At 40.6% G+C, this 15,523-nt stretch overlaps 1 protein-coding gene across 4 annotated transcripts in view; it reads right to left on the bottom strand.

Annotated features, from left to right (window-relative positions):
* The window catches only part of LOC128692935 (uncharacterized), a 57,176-nt gene extending 45,864 nt beyond the window's left edge, over positions 1-11,312 (bottom strand). For all 4 annotated transcript variants that reach the window (XM_053782290.2, XM_053782291.2, XM_053782293.2 and 1 more), the window contains exon 1: positions 11,088-11,312. Coding sequence is in view for 1 of the 4 variants with exons in the window: in XM_053782292.2 (XP_053638267.1) it covers positions 11,088-11,090 (3 nt within the window). In the remaining 3 variants the exon portion in view is untranslated. The remainder of the gene's footprint in view (positions 1-11,087) is intronic.
* Positions 11,313-15,523: the final 4,211 nt, after the last annotated feature.

The following is a 15,523-nucleotide window of genomic DNA, read 5'->3' as shown; positions in this document are numbered from 1 at the left end:
GCTAAACTATAGTTAAATAATCTATTTTAATCTGGAAGTCTTTCTGCAAAATGTGAAGACCCAGCTGATGGCTGGATCAAATTTCAGCACAATTCTTATTACATTAAACAAGAAGCGATAAGGCCAAAGCAAGTGCCAGCACAAGATGTCACTAGGAAGCAATTACAGTAAATCCTCCATTTAACGTACTCGAACAAAATCTGCTGGGTCAACAGATTTGGAAACAACAGATAAAGTCTGCTGGACTCAGAATGATTCATTATTGTTATAATCACGGCAATATAACAAGAGGATTGTGGATTTTTTTTATAATTTTCCTAAATTTAAAATGCATAAAATTAAATAATATAAATGTTCATAAGTGATGTTGGTTTGACTTTCGAGAAATTTTGAGTGAGGTGGACCAGTACCTCAGAGAACTGCGTGGAGAGAGATGCAATAGTAATGGCGAAGTAAACACTGGTTGTGTGACGAGTGTCATCGAAGCCGAAAATGTGTGGATCGGCGTAAATGAAGAACTGTGTACTAAATAAACGTCAAGAGCTCTGATATTGGCGAATTACAAGAGAATGTCAGCCAGAATATAGATGAAATTGTGGAAAAAAAAAAAAGGAGACGCTGAATCGTCTGAGTAAGACAACACATGTAATGTACACTTACATGTATTTTCAAGTCTACAGGGTTGCCCAACATTTTGTTAGCTATTATTAGGGAAGTATTGGGATGTGAACTACCATTTATAATGTGGGGCCCAAAAAAACATGTGGGTAAGCGAATTTCTAAATTTGTGTAATTTCTGTATAATATAAAATGATACATGGAAATGGGGTTCACCTCTAATGCAAATTGTGGGGAACATCTTATATATGTTTATCAGGTACATTCTCTATGCATATTCTTATAATGTGTATTATTTGTGGACCAAACCACTAATTAGTAAGTTAGGTTATTAATATTACCATACAGGCCACAACCACAATTTACCAGTGTTATTGGTTTAAATTGAATAATCAATAATTATTTATAGGTCCAACGTATGTGAGTGTGGGAATGAGTGGATAGGCATCGTAGGAAGTATAGTGCTGTGACCCATTGTACTTAAAGTCCCATCTATCTCAGAGGTACAACTAACATCAGTAGGTGTAAAATTTAATCTAGTTGTATCTGCCCCAAATTATGTACAGTATATGGAAAAATTCAGGTCAGTACCTGTGAACTTCATGTACATAATTTCTCACAAGGGGTTTTCCCCTATCGTGAAGAATTTTTCAGAACTGTACCACACGGGCTGCTCTATTAATTTATTGATAACTTTATCATTTGAATTGTGAATGAAACTCGAATAACCATAAAACTTTCCCTAACACAGGAGTCTCTTTATGTAAATGGAATTAAATTATAATACTTAACGTCATTTAAGCGATTTACAGCCTGAGTTAAACGTAATCACCTCATAGCTCTGAACAAAGTGTAAATGATATTAACAAGAGTTTTGATTGACAGTCTACTAGCATACTTTGCGACGTGCTCCACCTGGAGTAGTTTCTGTGGTCAACGTACTGTTAGGCTTCACTCAAGTTATTAACTTCCTCATTTTCTAAAAGGCTTAGATAAATATTAAGTAATAGAGCTATAAACGAGTTAAACACCATCAATTAGCGTCAGTGCAAATTTATTGCGTGGGCTTAAATGTGTAAGTTATTAAAAACAATAGTCTTCCAATGAGGATCCTTGATGCCGGTTAGCAGTTATTGATGCAGTGACTTAGACCAGTCCTTCCCTTCCATGGATCGAGCCTCATTACCTCCCATTACCCCAGGAGCTATATGACTCCTTAAGTTTTATTACAGTAGGACCCGCCTAACATTATTGCACAGCTCCTCAGTTCCAAATTTTCTATGACTTATCGTACATTCACAAGTACAAAATAACTCAAAGCAATAAAAAACAACTGACATAAATTACACAATCTGGCATGAAAGTAGGATAAGTGATGGGGAGCAGGCTGGATAATGAAGGCTCAAAGGATGAAGCGCAGATTACTCCAAATGCTGATTCAACACGAAGTAAATTGACACGGATAGTAACAAATTTTCGCCCAATTCCATCTCTATTATGCCTTAAAATGTCAGATAACATAGTGCCCATTGTCATGGGCACTATGTTATCTGACATTTTAAGGCATAATATCTGACATAAATTCACAGGTATTACATTAAAACCTGCATCACATTAAGTAGTGGACAGGCATCGTTAAGTTATATATCTAGAATGAAAACATGTGATAAAATGTATAGTAAACAAAAGAGCTGAGTCAACAAGTACTGGTAAGCAACAAAATAGAGCAGCACTCCTGTCTGACCCAGAGAGAAGATTTAGGGGCTCTCCATCATCTGTGGTTAGTGCTGGTGGTAGCAGATGGTCTGATTCCTGGGAGAACAAGACAGGAATTTTTCTGTAAAAAATTGGATGCATTAGCATTGTGCTGCTACCCTACATTTACCAAATTTGCACGCGAGGGAGCTGGGAGGATTATTTTTTTTAGGCAGTTAACAAAAGAAATCCTTCAGCATAAAAAAACTTCATCACCTATTCAGACATGACTGTAACTGAAATAAATAAACTTCTATTTTTGTTTCCATACATCTTTCATAAAAGCAGGACTTGCAATTTTTATTGCGATCGTGACAGCATAATTCTTAGTACAATTTGGCATGGTGACTACATGGACAAAATGCTAACCTGATTAAATCCTTAAGAGTTTGGTTTGCAAATTATTCTGTAATCGAATTGTTCGACAAATCCTCACTGTAACAGTTTTTATTTTTGTAATATTGCTTTAACGGTTTAAGAACTACAATAACAGGAAGCCAACATGACTTGAGGACATATTTGTACGATGAGCCTGGTTTACTCATGTCGCAACCACTCATTATCCTTAGTAGCTGAGATATCATATAAAGTATCGGAACTAGTAGCCAAAATCTGCCTGTAGGTAAATAAATCACAGAACGGGTGTGGCCTGAACCCATGACAAGTGAGTTTAAGCATTGGACTGTGAGTTCTAGGACTCGCTTGCTATTGGTTCAAGCCCCGCCTGTTCCGTGACTTGTTTACAATCGTGTTATTGCTATTTCGTGAATCCTAGCTGTAGGTTAATGTTGAGAATAACAGCCTCCAACAGTGTCTGTGTGAATGAACTGGTTCTAAGTTATTTTGGGGGACAAGGGGCAGTGTGTGCACATCTGCCTTAAAACATCACCGGTTTGTCAGAAATTATATTGAAATCTGGATATGATAATGGTTGAATAACTCGAATGCTAACAATTAACATTTAAGTAAGTGGTAACCTACATAGGTCACAAAGGATCTTTTCTAGTCCTCAATGGGTAAAGTTATAACGTTAGATATTGCAGTTATTACGATACATATTAGTATGCATTTGTACAGTAATTAATGTACGCAGTAAATGCACGTGGATAGAATTTTAATTTTTTATTTTCCGTCAATCTAATATCGCTCTACTGTGTCAGTGTGCAATCTTTGCCCACAGTTCCCATTTCATGATTAAGATCTTCATAGCAGTTGAACCGTCAAATTTTTAGCCTAGTACATTAAGTTTAGCTAAAGAGGTTCTTTCAGTGTATCTTTTAACATTCTCCATTCAGTGCAAGTTTAACTTGACGTGTCTTTGAGAAGGACAAGACATCTAGTTCTTATCTTCCCTCATTGCTTTCTTTAGATTCATGTTAGTTTCTGGAAGAGCACATTCTCTTGTGGCTTACAACCTTTCCCAGATCTGTGCTGTAGGGCGTGACTATGGGATCGTTTTGTAATTCTCAAGAGATTATGTGAAATCACTTCTCAAGAACTGCATTTCAAATATCACTGGAAACCGTACTCTTATTGTAATGACCCCTCAAGGAAGGCTCCTTGACGCTGGTGAGGGGCTCTTGATCTAGGGAATTGGATCTGTGCTCCAGTTCCCTGAATTAAGCCTGAATGCCTTCCATCCCCCCACAGGCGCTGTATAATCCTACGGGTTTAGTGCTTCCCCCTTGATTATAATAATAATTATTGTAATGCATTAATATAAGCACATGATTGAGATCTCCATACAAGCTGAATTATCAAAAGCATTCGGAGTTTATTAGTTTTAGTCTAGGAGTATAATATTTGAAAACGATATCTGAACTCTCCATTCAGAGCCCAGCAAACTATGCACCTTCCATCCGAAGAAAATGCCAGACAAGTTTCGAATACAGAAAGCCAAATGCAGTTGGAAGTACTCTGAAGGGAATGCAGCTCAGTGTAGGCTAATTGGGGTGACTGGGCTACGCTGGTGGATATCTGACATCTTTTCTCACCATATAATAACTTAACTATATATTTTACTGCTTCCCACCAATGATGGGTGAAAGCAGAAAGTGGGTGAGCACGAGTGCTAGCGTGAACACTGACAAGACCAGTCACTGTGGTGAGTAGTGATGTTAGCCGCACGGGAAGGCTGAGGCAACACAGGAATTACCTCTAGCTTTTGTTACTCAACGTATAACAAAAACGTACACAGCGAGACCACTTCATACCCGCGTATGCGAACATCCCAGCAATTGTTATTACCCCTTTTTTAAAGATTAGGCTCCTCGGCAACAGTAAAACCTCAGAGACAAGTATTTTGAGTAGCTTTAAAAATAGGTAAGATACATATTACCTGCCTAGTATGGGTCAGTAGGCCTACTTCAGTTCTCTTCTATTCATGTTATATTATTTATTTAATAACTAGTCACATCATTTAGGTGTCCCGTAGCTTGATTGCTGGCGCACTCAGCTCACACACTGACGTCCGGGGGTCTATCCCTGGTAAAAGTGTTTCCTAGGACGTGGTTTCTTAAGACACCTGCTGACCATGTTCACCTATCGGTAAAATAGGTACCTGGGTGTTAGTCGACTGGTGTGGGTCGCATCCTGGAAAAAACTGACCCGCTTTGCTCGAAATGCTTTGCATAACAAGGGGCTTTCTATATAGCAGTATGTTGTTGATGTCAGCTAGGCCTGTATACCTTGTACATGTACTTGTAGAATTGAAGATTATTATAATTAAGGTTAAAGTCGGCCGCCTATCCGGCAGTATGAGGTACTTTAATCTTACTTTGTCTCTGATGTACCTTTGATGAGTTTCGAGTCTTTCTACTCCCGGAGACCGGCCATGGGCCAGGCTCCTCTGATGTTAGCCTCTTCAGTTTACTGGCTCTGGAGTCATTGTCAGACAGTGTTACCCCCTCCCCTCAGTCGGGCTGAATACCTGTGAACCAACTTGGTGTTTACAAATTGCAGGGGTGATGATTTCCGGAACAACCAACAGATATATTACATATACGGAAACCAACTTCAGTGCTTCTTCAGATATCGGAATAAATACTCATCCGCTACTTGAACTTCAGAAATCTTCGGTTTCCAAAACATACGTACTACTTTCGTTGGGTTTTCTAGTTTGTTTATTTCATCCAAGATAAGGAGAGAGTTAAATAAGTGTAAAGGCACCACGACTCTTAAACACCCTTCCTTCATGTATAGGGGGGCATTGCCAACATAATCCTGGCTGTCTTCAAGAGGGAACTCTAACAACTTTATCAAATCAGTTGCTGATCAGTCAGGCTGTAGTGCATCAGTCTGATTAATGAGGCCAGCAGCCAGGAGGCCTGGTCTAGGATCGGGCCGCGGAGGCAGTGACCTCCAGAAGTGATTTCAGGTATGTATAAATACCTTGTATTAATTTTATGTAACTTTTTTTCGCCATGTGCTTTCCTATCTACAAAAAAAAGTGCATCCTAAATGAATCTAGTGATACAACAAAGTACATGTTCAGCACAAATCTAGTATATTAATCACACATTATGAATTATAATCAGCTTAGAGAATATTTAATTGTACACGTGAGACAGTGATGAGAAGTCTGGGCGGGATAGCATCTCCCTGAATCTGATCACTGAAGTAATCTATTCTTTCCTCTAGTGGATTTACTGTTAACACTTGTGGTCGCACAATAGCATAAAAAACAAAAAGGATGCCGTAATTGGCGGGTGGCCAAAGTGGTTGGGAGTGACGCGCGGTGAGAACCCAGAGGGTATTTACTTTTACGATTAGCTCTCCATCGCCAGATGGTTGGCTCTGTCCTATCTTGGCCAGCTCAACGTTTTCGTGGTGGACGGTAAGTCCGGAGTGGTCACATTGTTGGGTTTTGACTATGGCCAGTGTGAAGCCGCTAAGCGTCATCATGAAATGTGCGGAGCTATTACCAGCTTAAAATCTAAAAACAATTACGCACTTCTTGTTAAGATTTAATCAGGCCACCGTTAATAACCCGAGGTCGTTGTCTGGTTTTGCATCGCTACGGCAACGGTCACTCCACATGATAGCCTGGTGTGACTTAACCTTAGTATCCCACTTCAAAATGCAGAAACTCTCCCGACCGAGTAAATATACCTTGCTAAGCCTTTGCACTTCAATATATATATATATATATGAGGTATGTGAGGACTGCCGTGAGTGGTAGGACCGTTATGTGGGCCTGAGTGCACACATTGTGCTCTTCAACCACATGTTGCTCCTCCTCCACTTCTCCCGCTATTCACCCCTTCCTAACTCTACTTCCTCCCCCTTTCTACTTCCACACCTTTCCCTACAATACCCTTCCCTTCCTTTCCCTTCTCTTTTTTTGTTCTACTCTTTACTTTTTTCCTTCTCTACCTCCTCCCCCCTTTATGCACGATTAATCTCCGTTTCCTGTCCTACACCTTCGCCCCCTTTCTTGCTTTGCTCCCTCTCCTTTTCCTTCTGTTCCTCCTCCCTCTTTTCTGCCTCATTTCTTCTTTTCCTGCTCTACTTCTCCCTCTTTCCTACTTCACCGCTTCTTCCTCCCCTACTCTACTTTTCCCTTTTTCTTGCTTTTCCGACTGGTGACACATACTGATCACCGGGAGTGAATCTATCGCACCGTGTCGCGTAACTGTCATTGTCTGCTAACTCTTTGACACTTTATGAAGCTCTGGGATCATTACGATATCTGGTCCATATGAATACTGATTCATCCAAAAAAAAAACATACAAGCTATCCAACGATCAAGGGACAGTTCGCTGTTTATTCACAGTAAAATCTCCCCAAAAACTCGCGGATTTGTAGTCAGGTGAGGCTTGTCTTTGTCCAGTGGCTCGGTTGCTAGCGCACTCGGCTCACATACTGATGTCCAGGGGTCGATTCCCGGTACGGTTAGAAACATTAAGACGTGTTTCCTTAAGACACTTGCTCTCCATTTTTAACTAGACTATCAATAAAATAAGTACTTGGGTGTTAGTCGACTGGTGTGGGTCGCATCCTGGGAACAAATTTAACCTAATTTGCCCGAAATGCTCTGCATAACAAGGGGCTTTCTATATTGTAGTATGCCATTGATGTCAGCCTTGCTCCTATTACCCTCACTACTGACGTCCTACTACTATGATTCTCGCCATTTATTTACTTATATTTGTTCTTGCTAATGTTTGGTACAGTTTCGGTCAGCGATGTAACATAAGGGACTAACCAGTACACAGTATTTACAGCAGCAAGCCAATTCTACAGAATTTGTCACGAGGTACAAGATGAGTACAATTTGGCAGCGTGTATGTCTCGCTATTAGCTAACGAAATATCGAGTCTCCACTACGCCTTGCGCTAGGTAACCCACACAAGTTTATTGCTTCACATAAAGTAAACTGATAACTCCAGGCTCTGGACGTTTTATTCACGATTCTGGGCAGACGTTCCGTTAACTATGCGCTCGCGTACGTCGCTAGGTGCAAACAGATGTGTAAACTCTTCTCAGAAAACGTGCAGATCCGTGACTCTACAACGAGACACTCCCTTACGCAAACTAACGTCAGTACGTGCAATTACAATAGCTGCAAGTTTCAAATGAATATCCGACAGAGAGGCAGCTGGCTGTACACACGCAATCTCTCTCCAAGGGGGACACAAAAGCATTACGTAGTTGAGTTAAAGGTGTAATGGTGTAGGGGACCTACACCGCCAGCAGCAATGATTAAGTGGTTCAGAAGGTGATTGGAAAATACACTACCAGTGAGTGAATGGGTGATGATGGAACAGTTAACTGGGCATACACCACCAGTGACTGAACAGACAGTGGGTGGATGGGTAATGAGGCATATATCACCACTGGTTATGAATGGGCAATGGTTGGGAGGTGAATATGGCATTTATCATCAATGACAGTGAATGAACAGTGGTTGGACGGTTAATGTGCCATACATCAGTGGCGGTGAATGGGCAGTAGTTGGACGGTTAATGGGGCACGCATCACCAGTGGCCCAGTAAACGAGTGCTAAATCCAACAGCTTAATCGTTGGTACTTTGTTATAGGGCTCCATCCACTCTATGTTAACCACGAACGTTAATTATGACAATGCAAGAGCACAATAAACAAATTTCCTGTAAGATCCTGGCAATCATAGGTGCTGCTACTGCCTCCAGGGAAATAACCTAATAAGGACGGAGCACAGCTACTCCTACATTGTCTGGCATAGTGACGAAGCAGGGCATTATTGCTGCTACCCCTGCAGTTTTTGGCAAAGTAGTGTAGTGAGGAAGTGGACCATGGCTGCTACTACGCCTGCAGGCTAGGAAATAGCCGACTCCTTAGATTTATATCAAAATAAGCAATAGGGGGTCCAAATGTTATTTTATAGCTCTACACATTATTAGTAAGAACTCATTTAGATCAAGCCGCGCAATTCTTGTTTTCATACTACAGAATAGATATATAAATGCAATGCCGAACAGAGAAGGATTATAAAGTTATTCCACTGTAAATGGGATCTTTCATGCGAAAAAATACAAAGCCCTGAAGCTGCACTCTTCAAATACGTAAAACGAAGGTATTATTATTATTATAATCAAGGGGAAGCGCTAAACCCGGAGGATTATACAGCGCCTGGGGGGGGGATGTGGAAGGCATTCAGGCTTAATTTGGGGAACTGGAGCACAGATCCAATTCCCTAAATCTAGAGCCCCTCACCAACATCAAGGAACCTTCCTTGAGGGGTAAAACGAAGGTAGATATGACTGAAGAATACAAGGGAAAGACAGGCATAAATAAGACAAATTGGATGTTAAAGAAATATAACCAAGACTGAATTCGAAACAAGTGATTTAAGATGGCTAAATTCGGATTTATAAAGGATGCAGAAAAGTACTGGTTTGGAAATAGAACCGTAGACGAGTGGAATAATCTGTAGAATAGTCATCGAAGGGATCATCTTGGGTGACTTCAAAAACAGGTTGGATAATGTTAGGGAAAAACGTTCATATTTAGAATGAAAGTATGTGATTTCGGCCTTTGTTTCTTTCCTCTGTTCTTGTAGGGGTCTGTATGTTAGTTACTTACGAGGGATTTACTTGGTAACTTGGGGGTATTTTTCATACTTGTTTTCTTTTATATGGACCTCATTTCTCCCTCCACTGCACTCCTAGTAAGATGTCACTTTCCTTATTGGATACTTTATTTGTTCTGTTTTTTTTTTTCATTTATATTTTTGTCTATATTTCATTACCAGAGTTGGTTTCACTACGATTCATTTAAGACTTTTAAAACTTTAGGGCCTCCAGACACCATTTCGAAACGTGCCTTTCTAATAGCCTTCCTATTTTTCTCTGTAGCCCACGGGATTTGGCTTGGGTTAACCAACCGCGAGGGTTTAGGAGGGAATTGATTTAGTAGCTCAAGCTAGTATATACAGAAACTTGATCCACCAGCTAGTTCTAGTGTTGGTGTTTTCTACCTCCTTACACATTCATTTTACTGGGCTCTTGTACTATCTTCAAGCAGTCCCCACATGCCATCTTTATCATCGGCATTGCAATCCCATTAACAGAGTCCATCAAAAGCTCTACCTACTCGAAGCTGAAGACTTACTTCTCCTTCACCAGAGAAGATCATTGGTGTGTTACCATATAAAATGGAAACTAATTTTTTTTTTTTTACACAACTTGTGGGTAACATTACATGTATTTCCGAAAGGTTGGGTAAATGTGCTTAAAGCCTATTCACACACGAGGATAATTAAAGCTGCATGTTGCCTCTTCGCCACCAGTAACTAATACTTCAAACGTAAGATGACTCTCCGAATATTTTTAGCTGGGCACCAAGAATTAAAAATACTTAACTCTTAAGACAACTCTACAAATATTTATTGCCGTGAAGTCTACGTTGTCATTACATCTGGTGACCCTTTCTCCTATGACAAATATACAGGTGAGAAGGGCTGAGTTTGAAAACGACCTGCCTAATATGGGCTAGTAGGCTTACTGCAGTCTTCTATCCTTATGAAATGTGTGCATTTAAATTTGTTTTCAGTCTACAGCTCTTATACAAGCGATAAAAACTCCGGATATATTTTATGTAAGTTTATTCTTTAAAAATAAATTAATATTGTTTTCCCAACTACTGATAACAGTGCAAGGAGCTTCTCTCACTACAACAATTCTACCATGATATATATCCCTTGTACTAGCGAAATCTTGATCCAAGGAACTGGAACTACCCTCCCTCTCCTCGGACCAAACCACAATTTCCTCGCATTTCCCCAGTGGCTTTATGACTTACTGGCTTGGCGCCTCCCCATGAATACATATGTCATGGAATGAAAAAAAAAAAAACTAGTGAGGACGAGACACCACGAATTGTCAACTAATGTGGTAAGTAGGTACCATCGTCTCATGACCACTCAAAAATTCCTGAAGTAGGTCCTCAGAGTTAATGGTAACAGGGAAATAAGCACGCTAGGCTCTTGTACCACTGACTAGGAGCAAACTTATAATAATAAACTTCATTAATGAGTTCTAAGTGTTTTATACTTATATTAGTTAATATTTCTTTAAACAGAAGCTGCTGTAATACCAAGCCACGTGTTCCTAATGCCTGGATCAGGACCCTCACTTCAGGCATCCAGATAAAGCCTAGCTATTTTTTAGCACGAACCTTCATTAGTTAAAGAACAGTAATTATATTCAAAATATAATTATGGTTACCTTACCATTAATCCGAAGTTCAGGTCGCAGTAACACCGCTGGTGCTTGTAATGTCCAAATACTTTGATATGGCTATTTTCTAACCCACTCAAGTGTATAGATATACAAGCACAGTATGAGAGCACAGAAAAGCGACGTTATGAACGTAGTGTAGTTTTTCACTAAACGCAGTGCTCCATGGAGGGAAAAATGGTCGAGGGGAAAGATGCTTCGCGTGCGGCAGCTGGTGATCAACTGGCGACTCACTGCATGCGGTAACCCAGGTGTGTTCTTCAGTCACACTATCACTAGTATGTTCTTCAGTCACACTATCACTAGTATGTTCTTCAGTCACACTATCACTAGTATGTTCTTCAGTCACACTATCACTAGTATGTTCTTCAGTCACACTATCACTAGTATGTTCTTCAGTCACACTATCACTAGTATGTTCTTCAGTCACACTATCACTAGTATGTTCTTCAGTCACACTATCACTAGTATGTTCTTCAGTCACACTATCACTAGTATGTTCTTCAGTCACACTATCACTAGTATGTTCTTCAGTCACACTATCACTAGTATGTTCTTCAGTCACACTATCACTAGTATGTTCTTCAGTCACACTATCACTAGTATGTTCTTCAGTCACACTATCACTAGTATGTTCTTCAGTCACACTATCACTAGTATGTTCTTCAGTCACACTATCACTAGTATGTTCTTCAGTCACACTATCACTAGTATGTTCTTCAGTCACACTATCACTAGTATGTTCTTCAGTCACACTATCACTAGTGTGTTCTTCAGTCACACTATCACTAGTGTGTTCTTCAGTCAATCACTAGTGTGTTCTTCAGTCACACTATCACTAGTGTGTACTTCAGTCACACTATCACTAGTGTGTTCTTCAGTCACACTATCACTAGTGTGTTCTTCAGTCACACTATCACTAGTATGTTATTCAGTCACACTATCACTAGTGTGTTCTTCAGTCACACCATCAATAGTGTGTTCTTCAGTCACACCATCACTAGTGTGTTCTTCAGTCACACCATCACTAGTGTGTTCTTCAGTTACACTATCACTAGTGTGTTCTTCAGTCACACCATCACTAGTGTGTTCTTCAGTCACACCAGCACTAGTGTGTTCTTCAGTCACACCAGCACTAGTGTGTTCTTCAGTCACACCATCACTAGTGTGTTCTTCAGTCACTATCACTAGTGTGTTCTTCAGTCACTATCACTAGTGTGTTCTTCAGTCACACTATCACTAGTGTGTTCTTCAGTCACACCATCACTAGTGTGTTCTTCAGTCACACCATCACTAGTGTGTTCTTCAGTCACACCAGCACTAGTGTGTTCTTCAGTCACTATCACTAGTGTGTTCTTCAGTCACTATCACTAGTGTGTTCTTCAGTCACACCATCACTAGTGTGTTCTTCAGTCACACCATCACTAGTGTGTTCTTCAGTTACACTATCACTAGTGTGTTCTTCAGTCACACCATCACTAGTGTGTTCTTCAGTCACACCATCACTAGTGTGTTCTTCAGTCACTATCACTAGTGTGTTCTTCAGTCACTATCACTAGTGTGTTCTTCAGTCACTATCACTAGTGTGTTCTTCAGTCACACTATCACTAGTGTGTTCTTCAGTCACACCATCACTAGTGTGTTCTTCAGTCACACCATCACTAGTGTATTCTTCAGTCACACCATCACTAGTGTGTTCTTCAGTCACACCATCACCACCCATTCCCATCTAATTTAATTGTCTTTTTTATTTGTTATTGCCTCATACACTGGCCTTTCAAAACAACAACAACAACAACAAAACTAATTTTTCATCAATAATAATATTATTACATTCATAGGGAAGCATTAAACCCGAAGGGTTATACAGCAGTTGGGGAATGGAAGGCAATTAGGTTTGATCTGAAGGAGAGGCTAGCATCAATTCCTTAGATCAAGAGCCCCTCGCTAGCATCAAGGAACCTCTGAAAAGTACAAAACATCAGAAAAATAGAAAACTAACGGCTCACTACTGCCAGTCATTACCGGGTCTTTATGTAATATTTGCTATGTAACAACACCAAACATGACTTCAGATACCATTCCGAAAAAAAAGAAAAATTAATGCTTACGAGTTTTAGGCTGGTATCGAAAAAAGGTCGACAGTTTTTTAGGCTAGTATAGGAAAAAGGTCGTCAACAACTAGGCTAGTATAGTAAAAAAAATCGTCGATAGTTACTTAGGCTAATATAGAAAAAAAGGTCGTCGACGGTTACTTAGGCTAGTATTGATAAAAGGTCGTCGACAGTTACTTAGGCTATAGAAAAAAGGTCGTCGACAGTTACTTAGGCTATAGAAAAAAGGTCGTCGACAGTTATTCAGGCTAGTATAGAAAAAAAGTCGTCGACAGTTACTTAGGCTAGTATAGAAAAAAAGGTCGTCGACAGTTACTTAGGCTAGTATAAAAAAAGGTCGTCGACAGTTACTTAGGCTAGTATAGAAACAAAGGTCATCGACAGTTACTTAGACTAGTATAAAAAAAGGTCGTCGACAGTTATTTAGGTTAGTATAGAAAAAAAGGTCGTCGATAATTCTTTTGCCTCATTTTGGGCTTAGTTAAACTTTTTGTGGGTCGGGACATACTCTCTGGGCAGTATCGTTCATCCTGAAAGAGTAGGCATATACCACCATTAACTCCACTTTAGCACAGTCATTTGATCCACCGATGTCGCTGTTCAGCTCCAAACTCTGAACACAACTAATAACTCAAAAAATGGTTATAACTTTGACTATAATAAGGCCTCGGTCAGATGACCAAAAGCTCCAATGGCGTCAGGAAACACTTGTCCTGTTTTCTGACGAACCTTACCTAACCTACCACTGCAATTAATAGGCTCCTATATTTGTATAAAAAATGCCATTTTCAATCACCCTCCAAATTTTTTTTTTAGCGTGTGTGCGAAGATCAGTGCTCTAAACCCTTATGGGTTTAGCGATTAGCTATGATTATCATAATAACCTAAGGTAGTATGATATCTCAGGCTACCACACAAAAGCCGCCAGTTAAATTTATTTCGTTACTGTCGGTTAATTATGCGTTAACATATTTACCTAAGCTAGACTGTGGAATATTAAGTTCCCGTTGTTAACTCAGGCAGAAATCAACGAGATGCAGTTCTCAGGAAACAAAGTTTTTCCACAGGTGTGTGTTACAGCAGGTGTGTGGGTGTTACAGCAGGTGTGTGGGTGTTACAGCAGGTGTGTGGGTGTTACAGCAGGTGTGTGGGTGTTACAGCAGGTGTGTGGGTGTTACAGCAGGTGTGTGGGTGTTACAGCAGGTGTGTGGGTGTTACAGCAGGTGTGTGGGTGTTACAGCAGGTATGTGGGTGTTACAGCAGGTGTGTGGGTGTTACAGCAGGTGTATGGGTGTTACAGCAGTCACAGCAGGTGTGTGGGTGCTACAACAGTCACAGCAGGTGTGTGGGAGTGTTGCAACACCGTTACAGGTGTGTGGGTGTTACAACACCGTCACAACAGGTGTGTGGGTGTTACAACACCGTCACAACAGGTGTGTGGGTGTTACAACACCGTCACAGCAGTGGGTGTACTACAACCGTCACAGCAGGTGTGTGGGTGCTACAGCACCGTCACAGTAGGTGTGGGTGTTACAACACCGTCACAGCAGGCGTGTGGGTGTATTGCAACACTGTCACAGGTGTGTGGGTGTTACAACACCGTCACAGCAGGTGTGTGAGTGTATTACAACACCGTCACAACAGGTGTGTGGGTGTTGCAACACCGTCACAGCAGGTGTGTAGGTGTTACAACACCACAGCAGGTGTGTGGGAGTTACAACACCGGTCTCAGCAGGTGTGTGGGGGTGGTTGTTAAAACGTCACAGCAGGTGATGGGAGTACACTAGTACTAACGGGGCATACCATTTTTGCCACCGTTACATGCCTGGCCAAATTTATCTTGTTAAAGTTGTATGGTTCAACAGTGATCAGCCTAATGTGTATTTTCCAGCGGTGCCTAGTACTTCGTATATTCATATTTTTTTTTTTTTTTGCAAATTTGCTGGAATTTATATTTAACTAGTGACGCAAACATTCTCTTTACGTGAACCGTGTGACTGCTGAGAATGACAAATGCAAAATGCGACAATTATAGTTTGGCCTAATATTAATGAAGGTGTGCGCAAGCTGTGTGTGTTGTAGTCGCTGAGTTGTGCTTGCGGGAAGGAGGGGGGTGTCAAGTGACAGCTCCTGGTCCCGCCTCTTAATCTTCAATCATCTAACGCTAGCTTGCTCACACAGGTGACTTACAGTTCTGCGGTCAGAAATTTTCGCTGACATTTGGAAAGTCAGAGAAAGCGAGTCATTGGTCAAGTCTCCTTACACATGCTGGCCTTGTTCACCCAGCATTCAATAGGCAGTGAATGTTGGTCGGC

This window comes from Cherax quadricarinatus, chromosome 38 (genome assembly GCF_038502225.1).
Source record: "Cherax quadricarinatus isolate ZL_2023a chromosome 38, ASM3850222v1, whole genome shotgun sequence".
Taxonomy (NCBI): Eukaryota; Metazoa; Arthropoda; class Malacostraca; order Decapoda; family Parastacidae; genus Cherax; species Cherax quadricarinatus.
Note: the sequence above shows the minus strand (reverse complement) of the source record. Positions and strands in the feature narration are given on the sequence as shown.